The sequence below is a fragment of the Trichosurus vulpecula genome, chromosome 4, assembly GCF_011100635.1.
Source record: "Trichosurus vulpecula isolate mTriVul1 chromosome 4, mTriVul1.pri, whole genome shotgun sequence".
NCBI lineage: Eukaryota > Metazoa > Chordata > Mammalia > Diprotodontia > Phalangeridae > Trichosurus > Trichosurus vulpecula.
This window is the reverse complement of record NC_050576.1, coordinates 405303807-405327129: the sequence shown is the minus strand read 5'-3', so window position 1 is coordinate 405327129 and position 23323 is coordinate 405303807. Positions and strand designations below refer to the sequence as shown.

The 23323-nt window shown below is 35.4% G+C and overlaps 1 protein-coding gene across 1 annotated transcript in view; it reads left to right on the top strand.

Annotated features, from left to right (window-relative positions):
• Nucleotides 1-6510: 6510 nt before the first annotated feature.
• Nucleotides 6511-23323, top strand: part of EPHA3 (EPH receptor A3) — a 519117-nt gene continuing 502304 nt past the window's right edge. Inside the window, exon 1 of the mRNA XM_036757104.1 lies at nucleotides 6511-6598. Coding sequence (XP_036612999.1) covers nucleotides 6511-6598 — 88 coding nt within the window. The remainder of the gene's footprint in view (nucleotides 6599-23323) is intronic.

The following is a 23323-nucleotide window of genomic DNA, read 5'->3' as shown; positions in this document are numbered from 1 at the left end:
ACCTCTGGATCTAAGTATCCTAATCTGTAAAATTACAGCATTGGTAAACATTATCTCTAAAGTCTGTACTATGATTCTACTTAAAAGCACACCTAGATTTAGAATGTGGTGCCAATAATGTATTTGCTTAAATAAGTCAGTGTTTTTCAAAATAGGATACATTGAGAAGCCCCATTAGATTGTGAGTTTTTCCAGTCTTTTGCCATTCTTCATATCCCCAGCACTTAGTACAGTGCCTGGCTCATAGTGTGTGCTTAATAAATGTTCATCAATTGACTGGATCTAAGGGGCCATGCAAATGTACATTTCTTTCACTCTGTTTGCTTGTCCTAATACCCCCATCACCGTAAGCCATATACTTTTTCTCTGGGAGATGAGGACTTTACCCAGAAAGCAAAGTAGATGCTTAGGTTTGGAGGCAGAGGACAGTGGGTTCAGAAAGAGTTTCTGTATTACTATTGGAGGAAGAAGGTAAAGAGCTAATGTTAAGAGGGCTATGGTGGACCATGGTAATCCTCAGGGGAGTCATGGACTTAAAAAGTTTGAGAACTTGTTATTAAAGAAATCATTTATAATTATACAAGTTGAAATTAGAATGAATGTTCATATTTTTGGTAAATGTAAAAAAGTATGTACTTCAGACGTACTTTGGATCTACATAGCATCTTATGACTGCTTTATAGAAATTAGATGAAATCTTAGTCTTCAAGTTATTAAATATTTCTTAATTAATTTGGGCACACTCTCATTTTCATATTGATTGCATGAACTTGCACATAAATTCAAAAGATTCCACTTCTGTCTCTCTCTCTCTCTCTCTCTCTCCACATATATGTACATATATATATATATATATATATATATATATGAGATAAAATAAAGCAAATGAATTTGTGCATCCAACTGTGACTATTTTCCAACTGAATATTCTGCAATTGGTACATATAAAGTTCACCTCCCCATCTAATCTCTTTCCTTCAAACAAATTATTATTTATTTAAGTTCAGTTCAATTTAACAAATATTTATTAAGCACCTACTAAGCCCAAAAAGCAATGCTATATACTAGAGACATAAAAATAAAATCAAAATAGAAGTCCATGTTCTTAAAAAGGATCTTGCTCTCTACTATCAGATAAAATACATTCACAGATAAGTAGATTCTAAGTAATTCCAAGAGAGGGAAATATCCCTGGGGGTCACAGGAAAGGGATAGTAAGGCACCTAAGCTGAGCCTTGGACAAAACTAAGAATTTTAACAGGTGGAGTTGAGGAAGGAGTACATTTTAAAAACTAGAGAAAAATTGTGAAAAGACTAGAAGGCAAGAGATGGAATGTCTCATACATGAAGCAGCGGATAGGACAATTTGGCTGGAAGAGAGTGTCAGAGGGAGTAATGTGAAGTAAGTGTGCCAAGGGAACAGAAACAGGTGGTACTTTAAATATCAGAAAGTTTGTACTTTGTCTTAGAGATATTAGGGAGTCACTGAAGCTTATTAAGAAAAGAACTGCCATGGTCAGACAGTCACATTAGGAGCATTAATTTTGGTAACTGTATTAAGAATAGATTAGAGAGAGGAGGGTGTAGAAGCAGGAAGGAGACACGTGATGAGGATCTGAGCTAGTGTAAAGGTTACATCCCTCAAACAAACAATAACCATCATCAACATTACACATATTATGTCAGGCACTGAGGTAAAAAAAGAAACAATTCCTTCTTTCAGGGAGCTTAAATTCTCTGCAGAGAGACAAAATGTACACATATAAGTATATAAATATAAATATATGCAAAATAAATACAAGACAGTTTAATTAAAGGTGGTTAGTGAAGGAGAGGAATAGTGCAGAATAGGAGGGTGGGGGGAAGAAAGAGAATTGAGAGTTTTGAAGAGGGAAGAGGCTTAGAACACCCTTTGTTGGTAGGGAGGAATAGAAGGATTACCTTACTATAATACATGACCAATTAGGATTTTTGTTATTTAGTGTTCAGTTGTTTCATTAACGTCTGTCTGACTCTTTGTGACACTGTCTCTGCCAAGAAAACTCCAAATGGAGTCACAATAAGGAAACTGAGGCAAACAGAGTTAAATGATTTGCCCAGGGTCACATTGCTAGTGAGTATCTGAGGTCAGATTTGAACTTGGGAAGATGAGTCTTCTTGACTGTAGGCCCAGCACTTTATCCATTGTGCCACCTAGCTGTCAGTTGAGATTAGATAACATAAATTTGCTGCAGGAGTGGAAAGAATTGGAAGTGAGAGATATCATATAAGTACACAATCAATAAGAAGGTGCAACTGATTGGATATGGGCAATGAAGACAAGTGACAATACCAGGATACATCTAGCATTAGGAATTCTGGTACTTTGGGCAAGTAAAGGAGGCAAAAGACTAGAAGAGACTAGAAAGGTCCTAGGAGGGGCAAGTATCACATAGTTAGACTGCTACCCTAGGGTAATACTTCAGGAGCCTACCTTTGGCACTTTAAGGCCTTCTCTGTTATGCCAGTCAAAGTCAAGTTGAATAAAGTTTCCTTACCCCACCAGTCCAGAGAAGCACCCATATGTACAGTGGTAGCCTGGTTCAAGTAGGAAACAACCCTTCTGTGGATGTGGGCAGCTGGTGGAGGACCAAAAGTCATAGGATGATAGTGTAAAGGAACACTGGAAAGACAGTGGGCGCCTCTAGTAGACTATGACTAAGGTTCCTAACCTATATGAGTGAAATAACGGCTTTTCCTTAATTCCTGGTGAGGCTAGCAAGGTAAGGGAATCCCTTTATCAGGCTGGCCCCCTCATACTGAGGGAGCTTCACAAGGATAAGCTATAGTAGAAGCAGGGGCTAATTAAAAAGTTAGACACATCTTCAAGGAATGAACGAAGAGAGCTGCTATTAGGTGTGTAGTATGTGCCAAGCACTGCTCTGGGGATGGATAGAAAAATACAAAAACAGCCTTTGCCCTCAGGGAGCTCATACTAGGTTTAGGGGTGTTCAGGGAGGACTAGCACCTCAGGGATGAAGGCTTGCCAAGCCCTTTTCAGGGCTGCTCATCCACCTTTGGTGCCTGACTGTACCCAACTCTCACCTCCAGGAAATTATAGCATATGCAGCAGCCACACCTCAGTAAACCATCTTGGTAGATAGACTAAACCAGGTTGGGGGTAACTGACAGGCCTCAAACCTGTTGGTGAGTCAGAGGGATGTCTAACCAAAGAGTGTGAAGACTTCCCCTGACAGAATGGTCAGATGCGAAGTTTGTTCCAATGGCCCTGAAGGCAGCTGAAGCAGGTACTATGGAGTGCTTATCCTCTGCATCCTTGGTCATCTCCAGTCGTCTTGATTTTTGTCTTGCTAGTGGATTTTGATGATTATGGAAGAGACAACTAGGCTTATGATTTGAGCAACTCTATCTCACTTAAATCCAAAGAACCAGATGGTTATTGCCATTTCCCCCAAATAGACTAGAGGTACTCTAGAATCCTAGCAAAATGCCAAAAGAGTATTACCTAGCAGTCCCTTGAAATTTTGCTTAATGGAAGGAATTACATTTCCTATATACCAAGTTTGTCCCTTGCTGACAGATTTGTATCCTTAGCCTAAGTGAGGAAGGAGGCAGCATGGTGTAGTGGATAGAGATCTAGATTTGCAATCAGAAAGACCTAGTTCAAATCATTAATTCTCTAATGCCTTAGTTTCTTCATCGATAAAATGAAGGGACTAAGCTAGATCAGAGGTGGCAATCACAGCCACAGCACTCCTGAGTGATGCTTGAACCAAATTAAAAAGCAATTGGGACATATTTAACAAAATAAAAATGTAATAAAACATAATATTAGATTTGGAAAAACTAAGTCAACATGAGGCCCAGAGTTTTCCTTATATGTGCGGCTCTCATTTCTATTTGAGTTTGACACCACTGGGCTAGATGACTTCTAAGGTCTCTCTACAGCTCTATTTAAGGTAGAGGAAAATGAGAAAGTCAGGAGGCCTGGAGTAGAACATTTACACTCACTTCCTTGTTTCAAACCAATTGGTGCCAAGCAGACAATTCTTATGTGAAAAGTGTTCCTGAAAGTCCATCAGTCAACATACATTTATTAATCACCAATTAGGTGCTAGGCACTGTGCTAGCTACCAGAGATAGAAAGAAAGGACAGGAAAAAAAGACAAATAAGACAAAAACAAAGGAACCAAAGCAGTACCTTTACCCAGTTTGTCTCTAGTCTGGTGGAGGAAACAACATGCAAATGGCTATACACAAACAAGTTATATTAATCCACAGAATCAGTTACTACTGAATTGTTGTTCACTTGTTTCAGTTATATCCAACTCTTTGTGACCCCATTTGGGGTTTTCTTGGCAAAAATACTGGAGTGGTTTGCCATTTCCTTCTCCAGACAGATGGGGAAACTGAAGCAAACAGGGTTAAGTGACTTGCCTAGGATCACACAGCTAGTAAGTGTTTGTCTTTGAACTCAAGTATTATTGACTCCAGACCCTGAGCTCTCTCCACTGTGCCACTTCGCTGTTCCACTGTTAATTGAAGAAGTGCTTTAAGCAAGGAATTTCTAAAATCTTTTGTGGCAGCATGGTATTTGGAAAAAAATGTTGAATTTGGACTCAGAAAACTTTGATTTGAATCCTCACTCTACCACTGACTTGCCGTTTGACTGCGAGCAGATCATTTAACTTCTCTGGGCCTCAGTTACTCATTTGTAAAATGAGAGATTTTAACTACGTGACCTTTACTCTTTTCTAGCTATAAATCTATAATCCTCAACTCCGTCCTTTTACTAGTCAAAATTCCTTGATCCTTGTAAACATATGCATATAACCCTATGATTTTATCGAAACCACTCACAGCCTCTAGCTTTGAAACTGATCAGTATTCTTGAAGTCCTTAATGAAGCCCTGTTTCTGTGGTTGTATCTCAAATACATCACCACTAAAATAGCCAGGGGAAGGAGACTTCCATGGGGAAAACATCTTTCTTGCTTTTCTCTTCCAAATGTGTGGAAGATACAAGGTAGGTCAAGTCATGAGAAAATAGGCATTTGTTTGGTAATATCATGGGATCATCCTGGAATGCTTCTTGGAATACAAATCATCTTAATGCTTAGAATTATAAAATCCTTCCATTATAACAAGGTATTTTATTATATAACAAGGGAATTGAAAATAAGATCCTCAATTTTCCTAATCACCCTCTAATAAAATTGGAAGAACTGCAAAAGCATTACAACTTTGTACAATAGTTGTATTTGGTATAAGAGAGAACAGTAATTGAATATTATCAGATGGCAAATGAATAAAATGTTGAAGGAAGTAGTGAATTATGCCACTGTTTATTTCAAAGACCCCAGAGATCCTAATGCTGCATGAGAAGGGAGAAGGGTGACAGGGAATTCAGTGATTTATTGTCAGGAACTGTAGGTTTGATTTGTGTTACTCTCATTTATACATATGATGCAAAAAAAAATGATCACAAGGTACAAGGCAAGATCGCAATATTAAGCTTCACATTTTGGGCTCTTCTTTGGGTCCTTTGATTGTTTCTCAGTTTAGGAAAATATAATGTTGCATGTATGCTTATCTACAAACTTACATAAGTACATATGTGTTTTTAAAAATAGCATTTCATCTAAAACTGGAGATTTTCAGAAATTGGGACCCTGGAAGGTAAAGCCACAACTTAATAAAGTGTGTGTAGGCGAGGTTTGGGTCTTCAAAAATAGAACAGTATAGAATAACTTTTAAAGGGATTTCACATCATCCTGTTAGGGAAATCTCAGTTTGATCCGATTCAGAAAGGCAGACAGCAACTAAATTTGGGGTTCTCACGATTCTTGGGGAGTATATTGCTACTTTCTATCACTAAATGTTATTAGAGAGTTGTGACTGGATTCCCTTGAAACCCCTCTCATGTGAAGCAATTTTATTTTGGGGGAGTGAGTGAGATGAAATATTCCTATTGCTCTAATGCCTCTACATTTTTTTTAAATATTAAGTTTCTGTTTCTTCCTTTTTCCACACTATTGTAGGATACTCCTTTGCCAGGGTTTTCTGATTTCTTCAGCGAATTAAGCTACAAAGCAAGTATAACAAACAATAAAATAGCTGCTTTCCATTGAAAAAAAAACATAAAGTCTGTCCCAGTCCTCTCTCATCCGTCCTTCTCTCCCAACAGCTTCTGGATTGCCTGTTCCATTTGTGATTTTTTAATTCGTGCTTCTCATCAGTGGCTGTGGACAGCCTAGCTCCGCGTGTCTGTCTGATCAGCATACCCTCCTGTTCTTCACGCAGCAACTAGCGGGGGCACTAGGACCCAGGGAGAGTCTCCCCGCAAAGCGTGCAGAAAGGCAGTAAGACTCCTCCTTATCTCCAGTGTCAAACTTGACATCAGCCTGCAAGCGGAGCATGGTAACTTCTCCAGCAATCATAGCTCTCCCCCTCACATCAGTGGCATGCTTCATGGAGATATGCTCTTCTCACTGCCCTCTGCTCCAGCAACATGCATTGTCACATCTCCATCCTCCTCCTTCTCATCTGCTCAGCTCGGAGCTGCTTTGGGGAACTGATTGTCCAGCCTACCAATGAAGGTAAGCGCAGCCCAGGCACGGCGATCAAAGCTCTTCCACTGCTTAACGTTGTACCTTCTGACTGAAACCTTATTCGCTCTTGTAAAGAGGTACAGGATGGAGCTGCACTGAGAGTAAACGAAGATGTGCTTTTATTTGCGTTTGAGAAACATAAATCTTCGGAATATATTTTCAATTGGATGCCAATTCAAAAAATTGCCTTGTTTGCAAATTGTGCAGCAGAAAAAGAAAAGAAAAAGCTTGAGTTTGCACACTAGAGTATGTTAATTGCCAAATAGCCCAAGAAGTATTTTAGTATCTAATTATGATCATGCAGTCCCTAGAGAATAAGTTTAGAAGAAAAAAAATGTACATTTATCTCCAAATCTTTAGCACATCCCTAAAGATAGGCAAACATATATTAAGAATTGCGGCTTTTCTTTTTTTGGATGGAGTAAAAAGAGCCTGTAGTTGGGTAAAGAGATTTGGTGTGTTTATGTTGTGATTACTTTACTGCCTAGATATTGAAGTTCTATGCATCTCACAAAGGTGATGTTTCACTGAGTGGAACAGACGTGCCATCATCCACATAAATAATATTTATAGGAATTTCAGGAAGCTTAGGTTTGAGTATGTGCCTGTGAAATTAAACAAGTATATTAAATTGTATATAGATCCTAGGAATATGGGGTGAATTAGCAAATGGGAAGCCCAGAAAAAATACAACAAAGTGAATGGCACTTTATTGATATTGAATTTTCCTCCTTCCAATGGGTGTGCATACCTTTTCACCTGATAAATATGCAAACCAATGTTAATAGTGTCTAGCTTTTCTGTAATACTGCATACTTATTGGGTACTTTATCATTTTCTAATCTATCTTTCTAATCCATCTTCAATATAAAAAGTTCATGGGGGCAATCCTTAACTATCATGTACATTTCATTGAGTAATTGGGTGCATAATGAAGAACTTGAAGCATTGATATCTTCGTAATTATAATTTTCAAACCATGATAAAATTAAGCATTTGCTATTTGGTCAATGATATTTAAGTCAATACTAAGCTTTCTTATTTATATACATTATATTCAATGGAAAATTTAAAAAATGTTTTGAAACTTTTCCATTAATAAGAAGATTGCCCCTCTTTTTGGTGACCTACATTCATTGATAAGGAAAGAATACAATTAAGCTTCTATATTTACGAAATTTGTTAACTGCTTGGCCATTTCAGTTGTAACAGATAATGCATAAAGCTTTATGAATCTTTCTTTTTAGGCTTTCATCCTCTCTAAATTGTGAAACTGAATATGCTAATATGTAAAGATCATGAAAATCATTTCCAACCACTACAGAATCCTCTGTAGACCAAATTAATATTTATTTGAAAGACACTGCCAATTCTTCTCCTTAGATGAAAGGCAATCTTGGTTAGTTTTTTACCTGGACACATTATCAATGAATAAAAATAAGATTTTAATGATTTTAAAATGACCAAGGGGGTTAAAACATTATATATAATTTAAAATAGAAAACAATATTGTTCTTTCTACACCTGATTGATAAGTGATATTCATTTGGGAGATTAATAAACTATTAAATTAACTGCTTTTAGTGATTATGTATGTAAATAAGCCAGAGATTTTTGTATTTGTAAACTTTGCATAAAACTGTAAGGTTGATGCACTAATGACTAGACTGTCACAATTAACAGAAAATATGGAAAAAGGAATTGCAGGGAGTTAATTACTATTGAAACTATACTATGTGTATACATATCCTCAAAGAATGGTTGAAACCATACTGTATGTAAATGTGAACTTAGAGATATACATATATGTGTTGAAAGCGTACTTTAGGTATATCCATGTATTCACAAATGTATGCATATACATGTAGTATGCTTTTAACACTTTCATCTGTATATGAACCTAAATAAGTACATGAATATATTAAAATGATTTTATAATCTTTACTATTTTATTCTATGAAACATCCTCTATCATTCATAAAATAATTAATCCTACCAAAGTATCATCCCAAAGGCAACTTCTCCTTTCTCTTATAGGCTTTCCTATTTCCTTTGGAACAAAAATTAGAATATAAACTTTTGTGGAGGTAAATAAATCCTATTAGCCCAATCTAAGGTTTGGGCAAACATTTGATTAGAAAAAAACCTTAGTTTTTGTGCAGTTGTGTTAGACAGCATGAAACTTCACAGATTCCGCACCACTGGAAAATAAAACATTGGCACGTAAAACACACAAGCCATTTTCTAAAGACATTAATTTGGACAGAATGAGACACTTCTGAAAATTTGGGTCATTTTCCTCATAATATTAATAATGTATTGTCCCTGCCTCTCCCTTTTTCCACCCAAGTTGCATAGTAATTTAGACAGTTATTTGGGGAAATATTGTACAAGGAAGATTCACATTGAACTTAGTTTTTTCATGAAGTACAGGGTATACTTAAACCTTAAAGTTCTACATAATTGTGATCTACTACTAAAGAACTTAAAATCATTTATCAGATCCCATTTGGAAAATTGTTTGGATTATCGGTTTTACTTGTATTCTACTGAAGACGCGTGTCTTTTGGGTATTTTTTGAGATCTCATAAAATAATGAATGATAAAGAACTAAAGAAAAGGTCTAAGCCTTTGTCATTAGATTAATTAGGCACGTGAGGTATTCTGATTTAAAGATTTGGGAATCAATGTGAAAATTGAAATGCTTGGTATCTAGGACAATAAAAAATCAATTTAGAAATAGGTTTAAGCAGAATTATAAATTTGTTTTTGTTTGCATAATACTTTATAACCAAACTCTCTGGAAAACAGTTAAAAAGGTATTTTTGTAATTTGTCTATCAGGACAATTTACAAATGTAAACCCTTCAACATGAACTTGAATTTAAAGTTTGTATTCTAAGAACCTTTTTGGTTTCTCAGGTTGATCTAACATCCAGACAGTAGTCCCCTAAATGAAAAGCTACCCTTTTCATAAGGTAAAATGATAATGCAAGAACTGAATGGCAATTAATATTTAGAGATTTGCATCTCCCTCTCTTCACTTCTCTTTTGCAACCTTCCCATTTTCCCATGAATTATGAGAATGGATGAGTTAAAAACTATGAGAAAACAGTGGTGAGCACTTTGCTGTTATTGATTTTGTCTCATTTAGGTTAGGAGACAATATTCACTGAATACTTTGCTATTTTTCAAAGCTTCCTGTTTAAGGCTAATTGAGACAAACTTATTTGTCAAGATGCAAAAATACTATTTTTTCTGCAAATGTTCATGCATCTTGTGTTACCATGACATAGAAATAGTGCAACACCTCAACAGTGAAATTAAATCTTTTAAAATTCAACACCATAAAAATTAGAACAATATAGTTATGCATCAATATAGTATAAAATATTTCTGGAAGGGCTTGCACATTTGGTATGCAGATACAATATTGGTTGCTTAAAAATAATAAATCATAGCTCCTTGATGTGTTAGCATATACCAAATTGCAAAAATATGTGACTTCATAAAGTGCTATATGGAATCATTTCTAAACAAAACATATTTCCCGGTTCATCGACTCCCTACATACTTGATATTTTCTGATCAATTTTGTTTAAATTTTAAAAGGAAAACTGGTGACTGTCCAATAAAGTTCAGCATGAGCTACCCTCTGAGTGAGAGACAGATATCAGTAAGAATTAATATTTCATTGTTTTTTCCTACTGTAGAAAAAACTTTTCAACTAGAACTGTCAATCCTTAACATTCAAATACACTATGCTTCAAAAGTGCATAGAGAACTCCAATAACATTATTTCAACTAATACACACACGTAAACATATATGTATACTTGTGTGTGTATATATCTATATATGTAACATATATAGATATATACACACATATATAATGAACCACATCTATACATGTACACATATATAATCTTTGGAAAGATAACATTTTTATTTCAATAGCAAGTGGCTTCTAATTGCTGCATATTACTCTCAACTGAATGAGTTGTATATTTCTGTAATTTAATAGTTTTGTTTTGATCTTTCTGTAAGTGTGCTTTTTGCCTGGGGGTACTAGAAACTAGAAACTAATTTTACTGTTTTATAACCCACAACAGTTAACACTTGACCTGGGTCATTAACAGGATTATCAGCAAATTTGTTTAAGCTTTTACTGACAACCTGAATTGCTTGGATAATATTTTGACTGTGCAGACAGGAAACTTTTTGTAACCTATCAAAAGTACAGCATAAAATACATTTATTTTGAATACATAATTTCCCAATTAGGTAGATATTGATAACATGTTTACACCATCTGAAGCTGGGAAAAATGTTCATACTCGTATTCAACATATAATGCTTTTATAACATGACCATATTTTACACATCTTAATAGGCCAAGTTGGCATATATTCACAATTATATGACTTTTCTTTATAACAATTTATCTTACTGTAGATATAATATATTTTTCTACTTTTACTTTGTTGGGGCTATGGTAAAAAGTCTTCTTTCTGACATGCTTCAAAAATATAATTAATTGAACTATACATTGTTTATATTTAAATAATTATAAGAACTGCAATAAGGAAATTATTTCATAAATCTTCCTGACCATATGTCTTAATGGGATCATGGTGATGTTTGAAGGGAAGACTATCTCTGACATTGAATGTTGAGAGATATAAAGCATACAGTTGACCCTTACAAAGAAACAAACCCGAAAAGAAACAACCATAAATTACAAGTTTAACTATAAAAAATCCAAACCATGGTCTTTTGTCACCCATCAATTGTATATTTAATAGATTTTATATGTTTTATATAAAATTTATGTTTCATGATTCTTAGATTTCTTGGATTGCAGATTTTTGAAGTTTCACTTTGGTTCTTGAAAATGCTGAATTCCAAGAAGAAATTCACTATTTTTGTTCATGCAAAATTCAGAACCAGTGATCTTTTAATACTCTAAAATTTTGTTTGTTCTTGTAATATGATTATTGTACTTTTTGATATGTTACTTTTTCTTGAAGTAATATCTGAAAGGAAAAAAATAACATGAATTTGTGATTCATTAGAAACATAAAATGTGCACTATTTAAAATTATCCAAAACACTTGACACTGATGAATTACGAAAGTTTTACAAAGAAAGCCAAGTTTCTCCATAGCATATTTGATTTGCTAACTTTATAACAGATGGGAACTGGCCATGAAAACTGCGAAGTTAAAAATTCAAGGCTTAACATTTTCAAGAAAACCAAAGCATTCAATTTTAAAGGTTTATATAAATACTGTTATGTCTAAAAAGTTAAAAGCCACTTAATATATCTGTGATGTGGCCTGCCTCTGTATCTGAACATCTTTGAAGTAATTTCGTTTGGCATGAATATAGTTTGTTGAAGGTAAAGCAAGTATTTGAGATATCATTGCCCTGTGCAACTACTTTTTTGTCAGTCGTTTTCTGATTTTATTTTGTAAATACTCAATAATCCCCAACCACACCCTCACCCCCAAACCTGTTCCTAGTTGTTTTCATGTAATCCCCATTTGATGAAAGGTTTAGATGTACAGATGCAGGTGTTCTCTTTTTTGGTTTTGTCTTAAGAGATCTGGATTTTATCACCAGTGAGGGTCACTACTGAGCTGTTACCAAATGCACAAGTGGCATTCCACAGCTTTTTCATATAAAAGCTTGGCTGGTGGCACAAAACATCCATTATGTTGCTCATCCAGGTAAAACATAGACTAAGGCTGCCGCTTGATTTCTTTAAGAAGTTCAAACTTTACATGGCTATAAAGTATGTTCAACTTTTTGGAGAAGTTGAAGCAAAATTGTGTTTCATCAAAGTAATACTAGAGCATTTACAAAAAACTGAAGACTGAACTGCTAAATTAATCAAACAGGAAAAGAAGCCCCAGTTTAGAAAAAAGTTCAAGGCCAGGTCATGTGTGCCCTTCGGCCATGTCACCTCTGGCTACCAGATGCTTGATATCATATACCAGTGGAGCCTGGCAAGAGAGCTCCTCACTTACTAAATATTTCACCTTATGCCAGTTTTACTGGTATGAAAAGAAGCTCAGTTTGTAAAAAGCCTTTACAAGTGGAAGAGAACAGAAATGGGCCATGAAGACAAAAATATAAATGATGCGAGGGTTCTATTATCCAAACAGCTCAAAAAAATGTTCAAAAAATTCATGTAGAATCTACAACCTCCCCCCATAGAGATAACTTAGCATAATTGCTAGTCAATTTTAGTAAAAATTACAATAGTGACTCAACTCTTTAATCATTCAGTCAGTATCTATTAAACACCTACTTTGTTGCAGGCCCTGTCCTGAACTATTTTATATACCTGTTAACAATAGTAAGCTTTTCCCCAGTTTTATACACTCCAGCACACATCTGCCTCACCCACCCACCCCACATGCAGACACTTTTGACAACAGAAAGTGTTCGCTCAAGGAAAACTTTAAGGCATTAACAGAAACAACAACAACACGAATACCCCCTGTTCTGCTTCCTGGTTGAATGCATTGGGAGGGAGGATGGAATAAAACTGCTACACCAAGTAAAGCCTTAAACTTGGAGTGATGTTATTAAACTGGAAGCCCTGGGAGTGGAAACCTTTTTTCCCCCTCATTTTCTAAACTATGTCCTGCTGTTCCAGTCAAAGCAAAGGGCAAAAATCCAAGTGATCTACTAAAAAAACTGCTGAAGTCAGAATAATTGCAGAGAGAAAGAATAAAAAAAAGTGGTAGAATTGTACAAGCAATTAAGTAAATAGTGGAGAAATAGCAGGGAACAGTGTTTACCATGGATGGCAGAGCAAAGTACTAACACTGCTTTCTTCTTTCTTCATGTGACATTCAGGTTGTATTTTTAATTTAGGCCAAGTTGCAAAGTTTACCTTTCAGAAGAAAAGTTAGTGCAAATAATTCTGAACAGAGGACAAAGATGGGTATGGACTCCTGACTATGCAGGCACCTCTCTGGGCTTTGAAGGGCAAAAAGCTTCTCCCACAACTACCCAGCCAAATGTTAAAGGTGTTACAAGTAGAAATTGTATTATGCAGCATATCAAAAGCTTCCCTGGGAGTGCCTCTGCATTTGTGTTACTATGCCTGTCCCCTTTTCCTACTGATGGGGTAGAAATTTGTGAGAAAGTGTGCTTCAGCTTTATTGAGGGAAATGGTTTATTGCTGGTTTTTTTTTTTTTCTCCCTGATGGCTGTTCTTTTAGATGTCCTTGCTTTAAGGGAAGAGAATCTCCCCACTGTCCTTTAAGGCTGCTGAGAGAGAACAAGCTACACCCTCTAATTAATATGCATATATAAAGTAAGCCTTTGTGGCTTTGTACATATCAGTGGTTCACACACATTTAAAAGATAAGAACCCAGGGCCTAATCTGTGATAGGAGATGAGTTAGTCCATGCTTGGAGCTCTGCTCCCCACCCTTTCAGTGTTCCTCTGTACTCTCTGTACCCCGATTGGGCCCCTGCTTTGTGTGACCCTCACTCTCCCCACCCCCAGGAAGCTGAGAGCCCTGGATCTGGCTGGCTGTCCCCACCCCCTCCTATTCTCGCTGTTCTTTTCTCAGGGAAGAGCCTCTCTCCCTGTAGAAACTGAGAAGCTGAAACCCTGTGACTCCCTGGGAAGGCTGTATGTGTTTGGGGCGGGGGGAGTGTTATAATGGAGGGGGGAGGAAGGCCCTGCCTAGGGAGTCTCTTTATCTGGGGATCTATGCCTCTGGAGCTTTTCTAGAATGGAAGAGAGGGTGTCAAATCTGCACTTCCCTGAAGATATTCCCATTTGGATGTGAGATCCATTGAAATCTCAGTGGGTGTCAGAATATGGGATTGTTGGGATTTCAAATGCAGCAACACATTAATTCTGAGATTGACAAAAGGAGAATCAGTCCAAAGAAGGGTGGTCACCCTGGGAAAAGGATTGGAGTTGCTCCCAGACCTGTGATTGCTCTTAAGTGCTCTCTTGGATCCTAAGATGGGGGTCCTCCTATAATCTTGTTAATATTTTTCATTCCTCTGTGTGTAGTTCCCAGCATCTCTCTTTGGGGAAAAAAGAAAAAAAAATTTTTTTTGAGATCCACTCTTCCCTCTTCTCAGATCTTACCTCTTTATTGTAAGCATTAAGTCTCAAATTTTAAGTTACTATTTGTTAACCTGTTCTCCTCTCCTTCAGGGGAGATGTTTACATTATTTTCCAAATGTGAAATGGTGGTCTTATGTGCCTTAACTTACTCTCAGGGTTGTTTTGATGTACGAGAGAAGTATTTTGCAAAAACTAAAACAATAAACAAAAACCCATAAAACCTTTGTGCATTAAATTCTTGTATGTACACTCCATACATAAAGAATTTCTAAGAGTGAAGTCAGAGGACCTGGATTGGGTCTTGCCCGAGTTACTTGCTGTCTGTATCTTTGTACAAGCATTTCAAGGTCAAGTTGTGTTAGTTTCTTCATTTGTAAAAAAATAAAAATAAAAAGTAAGCTGGACAGTGGGGAACCTGTGGCCTCAAAGCCACATGTGGCCCTGTAGGTCTTCAAGTGTGGCCCTTTGACTGAATCCAAACTTCACAGAACAAATCCTGTTCATAAAAGTATTTGTTCTGTAAAACTTGCACTCAGTCAAAAGGCAAAACCCAAGGACCTAAAAGGCCTCATGTGGCCTTGAGGCTGCAGATTCTACACCCCTCCCCCGGATTATCTCTGAAGCCCTTCTCAGCTCTAAATCTTATGATGGGGCAGAGGGGGGCGGGGGGGGGGGGGGGGGAAGCAGGGTGAGCTGTGGCAGAAGAAGCCAAAATAATTTACTTGATCTCAGTTAAAACATGTTGGGAAGTTAAACAAAAATTTTTGACCTTCCCTCCCCCCCAAAAATAAATATGTACATATTTCTATGTGTGCACACACACACACACACACACACACACACACACACACACGCACACCCTAGGGCAAATAAATTTGTGTCATACTCCCTGATAGAGTGTATGCTCCTTGAGAACCGGAGCTGTTTTTTCTTTGTGCTTGTATCCCTAGTGCCTAGCACTGTCATTGGCAAAAAGTAGGCCTTATTAAGGGGCCTAATTAATTATTTTATTAAAATGCTTGTTGATTTTTCCATTAGGAAAAATGTTGCACTATAGGGTGCTAGATTTCTCTGGGATTCATTTAGATGAAAAGTTGGTTTGCAATATGGAATGCCCTGAGCGACTAAGGAGAAAAATTTTTGTGAGAAATACAGTTCTCAAAATCATATTCCTTCCTCTTCCACCACCATCTTCCCCAGTTTCTAAAGGTAGAGGCAAAAATCTTAAAGGGGGGATAAGAAACTCTGATTTTTACTTTAGAGACTTAATCTTATCTTTCATATTTAAAAAGTGCTTTATACATTTGGAAGGACTGATAGAAGGTAGCTAGTTATATAGCCTTGAAAAGTAGCAAATTAAGTCAAGGACAATTATATTTTTCACATGGACATTTCAGCACATATGTTGTTCATTAATTACCTCCATAAATTCTGTTAACCTGGCAAACAGCAGAAATAGCATATTGATGACATCAGTTTTCCAAATCAAAGTTTTAGTGTCTTGGTTTCTTCAAAGTGACACAAAATTTTTTTTTTCTGTTGTTATCACTGTGCTATTCCCTGTGTTCACTTGAAAACACTTAAGTAGCTTCCCCATTGAAACATTCTCCTAAGAATAAATGAGAAGGGTTCAAGCCGGGAGTTCTTAACCTTTTCTGTGTCATGGACCACTTTGGCAGTCTGATGAAGTTTATGGATCCCTTCTAAGGAATCATGATTTGCAATGTATAAAATACAACACATATTATTACAAAGGCAACCAGTTATATTGAAATATTTGTCAAAATATTAAAAAAGTTATTGGACCCCAAATTAAGTAAGGATCCCTGATTAGAAGCAGAATCTGAGGATTCATTTTGTGTTCAATTATGTACATGTTATATTCACTATAGGATGCTAATTCCTTAACCCAGCATTAGTATCTGATAATAGGCACTTAAATGCTTGTTGCCTGACTTCTAGTGGATTATTTAAGTTAGTAACTCATTTTGATCTTTTTCATTGGAAAGTTTGCATTGACTTGGTTTGTGTATCCCACAATCAACCCAAAATAAATTATGTTATGTTATTGTAGATTCTTAATATTGGGTATCTTTTGACTTTCTCTACTATTTTTTTTAATTCAGGATCTGAATTGTTATGCTTGGTCAGTTATTTTCCTATACCTGGTAAATTTATTAAAGGGGCATGAGAGACAGCCAGTTGGCTCTTGGGTATAATTTTATTGGGATTTACAAGTAAGATCAAGGGAAAAATCACCTTCTGAAAATTATTCAAAAAAAGTAGATGCAAGCAACTGTGTAAAATAGACAGGCATCTATCTATTCTAGTGAAAATTTAGTCCTTTAAATTTTTTACTTTTACATAGGGTAAAATGTTTTCTTATCAATACAAGATTTAAAAATTTCTTCAACTGTCTCAACAGGACTCAAAAGAGAGAGGTAGCACGTTATTAATAGTTAACAATATTTTTGTTTCCATATTTTCAGGCCTAACGTCATAGTTTACAAATACCTAGAAATTTCATATGGACTTAGTTCTGTATTGAGAAAGATAGTATTAACTTAGAATATACATTGACCTGTCTATTTAAAATACAATACTATACTATGTTGCTTCTTTTGAGTATAAATGAGGATAGGAAAAATTTGCTATCATCTTTTTGACAGCTACTTGGATTATTCTTTGCCTTAACAGAAACAACTTATAGTAGCTCTTATTGCCAAATCCTTTGTAGCATGGTAGTATTTCCCATAGCCCCTGAGTCCCCTACTTTCTCCCACTCTTCTCCCACACTTCTTAAACTGACCCTTTTCCAAAATATGGGCTAAATTAAGTTTTCTGGGTGAACAGACAATGTCTTGGAATTTTGATAAAATCAAACGAAGTCTTCTTAAATACACATTGGCAATGAGAAACAAAACAAAACCCAAACTGAAATATTACCTCAGGTTTTTGCCACTTTTTAGGTCTGAATTTGATTTGACATTTGAACAATTTTGTTTTGTAACATTACTGATCTATGCCTTTCAAAGATGGCTTAGAACTAGAGAAGCACTATGAGATGTCAGTTGACCTGCAGAAGCACTTAAGGGGTATTAAATGGGGACAATGAAAACAAAATTGATTGTTGCTTCTCCATAACCAAAGAAGTATACATACATTAAATGCATTCAACTGTTTCAGTACATTTATTCATTTTTTGCTAAATATAGCATCAAATGATTTTTACTATGCTATTTTTATATTATGGGTCGCTTTAGATAATCATGGGCTTGAAATTGTCATCATCATTTTAACTTATATACCTCAAACTGATAACATGGTTGTGGAATCTTTTGTTAAATAGTATATTGAAAACTGTAGTTACCCTTTCCTTCACACACTGGCCCTAATATAAAATAGCAGAGTTTTGACTCTGTATGGTGTCTTTGGAGCAGAAGCTGCCAGTTGCAATTACTTGTACTTTTTGTCTTAACTTGACTGAATTAGTAAAATTAGGCCGTGCTCAGCAATTAGTGGTTTGGAAAAACTTTGAAGCACAACTGCTCCTCTTTCAGAGCTTTTATGTTTGAAAGCACAGATATTTCCTATTACAACCACAAAATGGATGGATGGATAAATCTCCAAACACCAAAGAATGCCATCACTTAAAAAATTCATGTCCAAATAATTTGCATATATTTTGGGGGGAATTAAAATTACTTAAATGATGTGAAATAAAAATTACTGTCCCTTTAAAAGTTCCCTTCAGCTTTGACTCATTCATTTTCTTCCTAACAGTGAATTCTTGGAAATTAGCCAGGGGTGCTTACTTGTCTTTTCTACTATCCTTTTCTTCTGTCCCTCACACTGATGGGAAAGGGATTTAAAAAAAAAATTAATATCAGAAGTACAAATATAAAATTCAGTATGCATCTATTGAGTTGAATCAAGGTTTAAATAAAAATAGAAGGAACTCTCAAAGAAAAGGATTTTCACCAAAACTGGGCACGTAGCTCTTAAATTTCTCAAAATAGCATTTATCAGTTTATCAGAATGATAGTCTGACATCAGACCTCTAACAAAGAGTGAACTCTCTAGAGACACATAAATATTACTTTTTCCCCCTGCTTTTTTTTTTTTTAAAGAGAGTAACATACCTCTAGTTCTTAAAGTCTGCAGCTAGGGGGCTCACTGTACAATATGATGGACTTGGAGACAGGAGGGTGAGTTCAAATGCTGTCTCAGACTCTGAGCAAGTCGCTTAACTATCTCAGCCCCATTCAGCTTCCTTAGCTGGAAAATGGGGATGATTTAAAAAAAGCCATATGTAAAATGCTTCATAACTTTTAAAGAGTCATATAAATGCCAGCTATATCATGTAACCTTTAAAGACCCTTGCCAGATTTCACATTTTTAAATAGAATTCTTACAATAAATTAAGATTTTTTTTTTATTTTTAGTTTACAACACTCAGTTCTACATGTTTTTGAGTTCCGGATTTTCTTCCCTTCCCTCCCCTTCCCTCCCGCCCCCCAGACGGCATTCAATTCAATATATTTTCAACATATACCTTCCCATTAAACTTATTAAGTAAAAAATGAATACTTACACTCTTAATAGTGAGTTGTTAGGTATAAATGGGGAAAATGGTATTTCCTAAATTTGTAATGTTCTTACCAATATCTGTGTTTAAAAAAAATTAAAGTGAAATATCTCCATTTGCCAACCCCCAACCCCATCTCCCAACCCTGAACACTGAGAAATACAGGCTAGGCTTTACGTTATTTTAATTGTATTAACGTATCCAATTCTTACTAATGGATTCCATTTGATCCTAAATGAAATGATATCTGCCCCCCATATTGACCAATCAAGAAATTACAAATTTTTAAAAATCCATAGAAACTCTGAATTTAATGAAGAAACAAAATAAATAAAATATTAAATTTTAATAGCTTAAAAGTATGCTAAGACTTTTGGGTCACCCTGCATATAGATTATATTGCTTAGCCTTTTTGAAAAAAATGAGCACAAATATAGTGGAACATATGGAAAATAATTCATATAAAGCTTGCTCTGATACCTAATAATATTTCATAATAAAATAATATGTTTTTATTTTCTACTTTTTAAATCCTTTACTGGACAAGATACAAGTTTTACCTATTATGACAGCCTAATTTAATAGGAGCTTTTTAGAAGGAATATATTAACACAAAGAGCAACAGCATTTACTAGTTCTGTGACAATGGACAAGAAGCTTCATTGGTTTGAGTCTGAAGAGGAATTACAGTATTTCCATGATCAATCTTACAGGGTTATTGTCATCAGGAAAGCACCTTGTAAGCCTCCAAAGCCTATAGAACTGTGAGTTTCTAATGGATTTTGTTTTCCAGTTGTTCTAAAGTCAGTTAATTTGTCACAGTGGGATTCCCCAGAATATTCTAAAACAAACTGCTTGACCTGGGGGCCACAGAACCCCTAAAAGCTGTGGATAGATTTCATGGGGGTCTGTGAACTTGGAGAGGGGGAAATAGTACATTTTTATTTTTACTAATCTAACGGAAACTTAGCTTTTTCTGCTGTTCTGAGAAGAGGTCTGTAAACTTTAACCAGACTGCTAAAGGGGTCCAAAAAGTTTAAGAACCCCTGTTGTAGAGCAATGGTTTGAAACTGCACCTAAATTAGATGATCCCTAACCAAAGCAGTTATTACATAAAGTGAGATGTTTGGGGTTGGTTGGTTGTTTTTTTTTCTGCTGTGGAAATTAACTGTCATCAGAACCTTTCCTTTAGTTTTCTGAGAGACTTCACAATGTCTGTATTTTAAATATTACCTAGTAATACTTTTATTATATAAACCTTTTCTCATATTATTAAGACCTATTATGATCTTCTGATATCTAAGATTGTTTTTTATAAATTCACGCTTTAGAATCTATGTTTGAAATCCGATAGAGTGTCCAGTTGTTACGTAAAATTCAGGTTTGCATTGTAGGTTTTTTTTTCCTTTTCCTCATAAATCACCATAGTCACAAAAATACAGATATGTATACTTTGTGACTCTTATGTATTTATTCTGCAGGAACTTCTCTTTCTGAGTGGCGATGAAGCAGCAATGTATAGTTTTTTTTAATTAAAATTAGAATCTGGGTATTCTAGAATCACATGATTGAACAAGAGACCACTCTCTCTGGAAAGACCATATTTAGTAATAGAAAACATGGTTGATATGTTTTTCTTCATGGCATAAGGGTCCATGGAAAACAATGGCTCACACCTGTTTTATGGTTTACAAGATGAAATAGATAGTGTACTATCATCCCCACTTTGCAAATACAAAAATTCTTGAAACAAAGAGAAATTAAGTAACATGACTAAAGTTACACAGCCAATGGATATCTCAGATCTTTCACAAAAATAGATAATTACAATATTTAGGTTATTCTTTCTTCCAGGGTGGTGTTGTCACTTGATAAAGTCATTGTGATTATTTGATTTTTATTTAAAAGAAAAACAAAAACTTTTGCCTGCCTTTAAGGATATTTTGTATGAACATTATTAGAGAGCAGTGGGTTTCATTTACAGGTTGAAAAAAAAAATTAAGATCTAATTTTAGTCTGTGAAATTCACTTATATAATCCAAAATAACTAAGTTCTAAAATAAATGTGAGTATTGATGCTAAACAATACCGTATTGAGCCATTGTAAGTATTTACACAGCAATATGTTCATTCAGCCAAATTTCTTAAGCAGGGGCCATGAACTTAATAAATCCATCTCAATTCACTTCTTTGCAACCTCCAGTTTTCTTTCATGAGGCTTATCATTGTAATATCTAGGGCCTGATCACATAAGTAATACAAAATTGAAGGATTTTATTTTTTTCTGAATAATATTGCTGTAAGTAGAATACAGGGATATTATATTGACTGGATACTCTTTTTCATGAGTCTGTCAAAGAAATTACTGAGATGCAAGCTCATAATTGTCTTATGCATTACTTAGTTAGAAAAGACACCAATTGAATGAAAGATACCCATCACAAAGTTAACATACTTTGTAAATTACTGTAAAACTATTACCTCAAAAAGAAATCTAAATATTTTCTTGAGTTTCCCCCATTGTGTATATGTATGTATGTAGTGTTTAAGAAGTTTTCAAAGGTGTAAATTAGACATAAGTAAAGTCTCAGTCTTTTTAGATGGAAAAGCAGATTCTGTAAATCCGAACTTTGCAACGATCATTCAAAAAGAATCACATTATTTATATGCGAATTCTTCACCACAATTAAACCTTGAGAAATCTTCACTTTAAAAGTTTTCCTAGGAAATACATTCACTTTTTTTGCATGTGTGATTTATTTTAAATGCTATTTTTATAGTTGTCTTTTTAAAAATGTCTTACTTTGTATATTTTAATGGTGATGTAGGAGAGATTAATTATTGTCTCAGTTATGTGTGAATTATAATTACAACCTGATCTCTATTATAATTGCTAATAGGGTTAAGAATTGTATGAGATAATACAAAAGTTGTAAGGGGGCATTATATTGCACCCTTCCATTACTTCCTTTCTTTGGGCCTGAGTTTTCCTACCTGATAAATGAGCAAGTTGGGCTAAATAAGAACTTGGGGTTTCTGAACTTGTTTGATAACTATGAATAAAATTTTCTTTCATTTGTAATTTTATATATTTTATTTTCTACATTAAAATACATTTTTTTTTCTGAGAAAGGGTCCATAGTTTCATCAGGATGCTAAAAGGACACATGAAGGAAGGAAAGGTATTTATTTAATGCCTACTATGTGCCAGACACTGTGCTAGGGCTTTACAAATGTTATCTCACTTGATTCTCATTACAGACCTGGCAGGCTAGGCTCTGTTATTATTCCAATTTAGTATTGAGTCAACTGAGGCAAAGAAACAAACAAAAAAGTTAAGTTACTTACCTGGTGTCACTAGTATAGTGTGCAAGAATGGATCTGAGATCACATCTTCAGGATAGGTTTGAATTCACATCTCCCTGTCTTAAGGCCCAGCAACATAATGTGCCACCTGGCTGCTTTTAATTCAAAGAAAATGGTTAAGAACTCTTGAACTAAATGACCTCCAAGGAAATCCTTCAATCTCATAAGCTCCTATTGATAGTGGATCTCCCCTATTGGCAACTCTCTTGTCAATAACAACAGCTGCATGGATGGTCTCTTTCTCCTGGTTGACTGGTGATGAAGAAGCTATGACCACAGGTACAAACCATTAGAGCCTGGTGCCTGGCTGGCACTGATCGCTATGACCTAATTGGATTAAATCTGTAACTGTGGGAATAGGTGACTGTAGGTTTCCCCTTTGTCCCACAGTATTGCAGCCTGATTCTATCTGTGTACTATATGTATTCTGCCTATTTCTTTATTCCAAACCATGTGTACCAGGTTTACCTTCTGGCTTTTAAAGTTTATTTGAAAATCTAGGTTGGGCTTATGAGTCAGGGTGAGGATCAACCCATGGTGGTCAGAATATAAAAGCCCTTGACAGAATTGGTATGCAGGAAAACAGGGTACATTATAATGAGACATTTAGTTAACTCTATTTTCCATGGAAACCTCACACTTCTACTTGGCTTT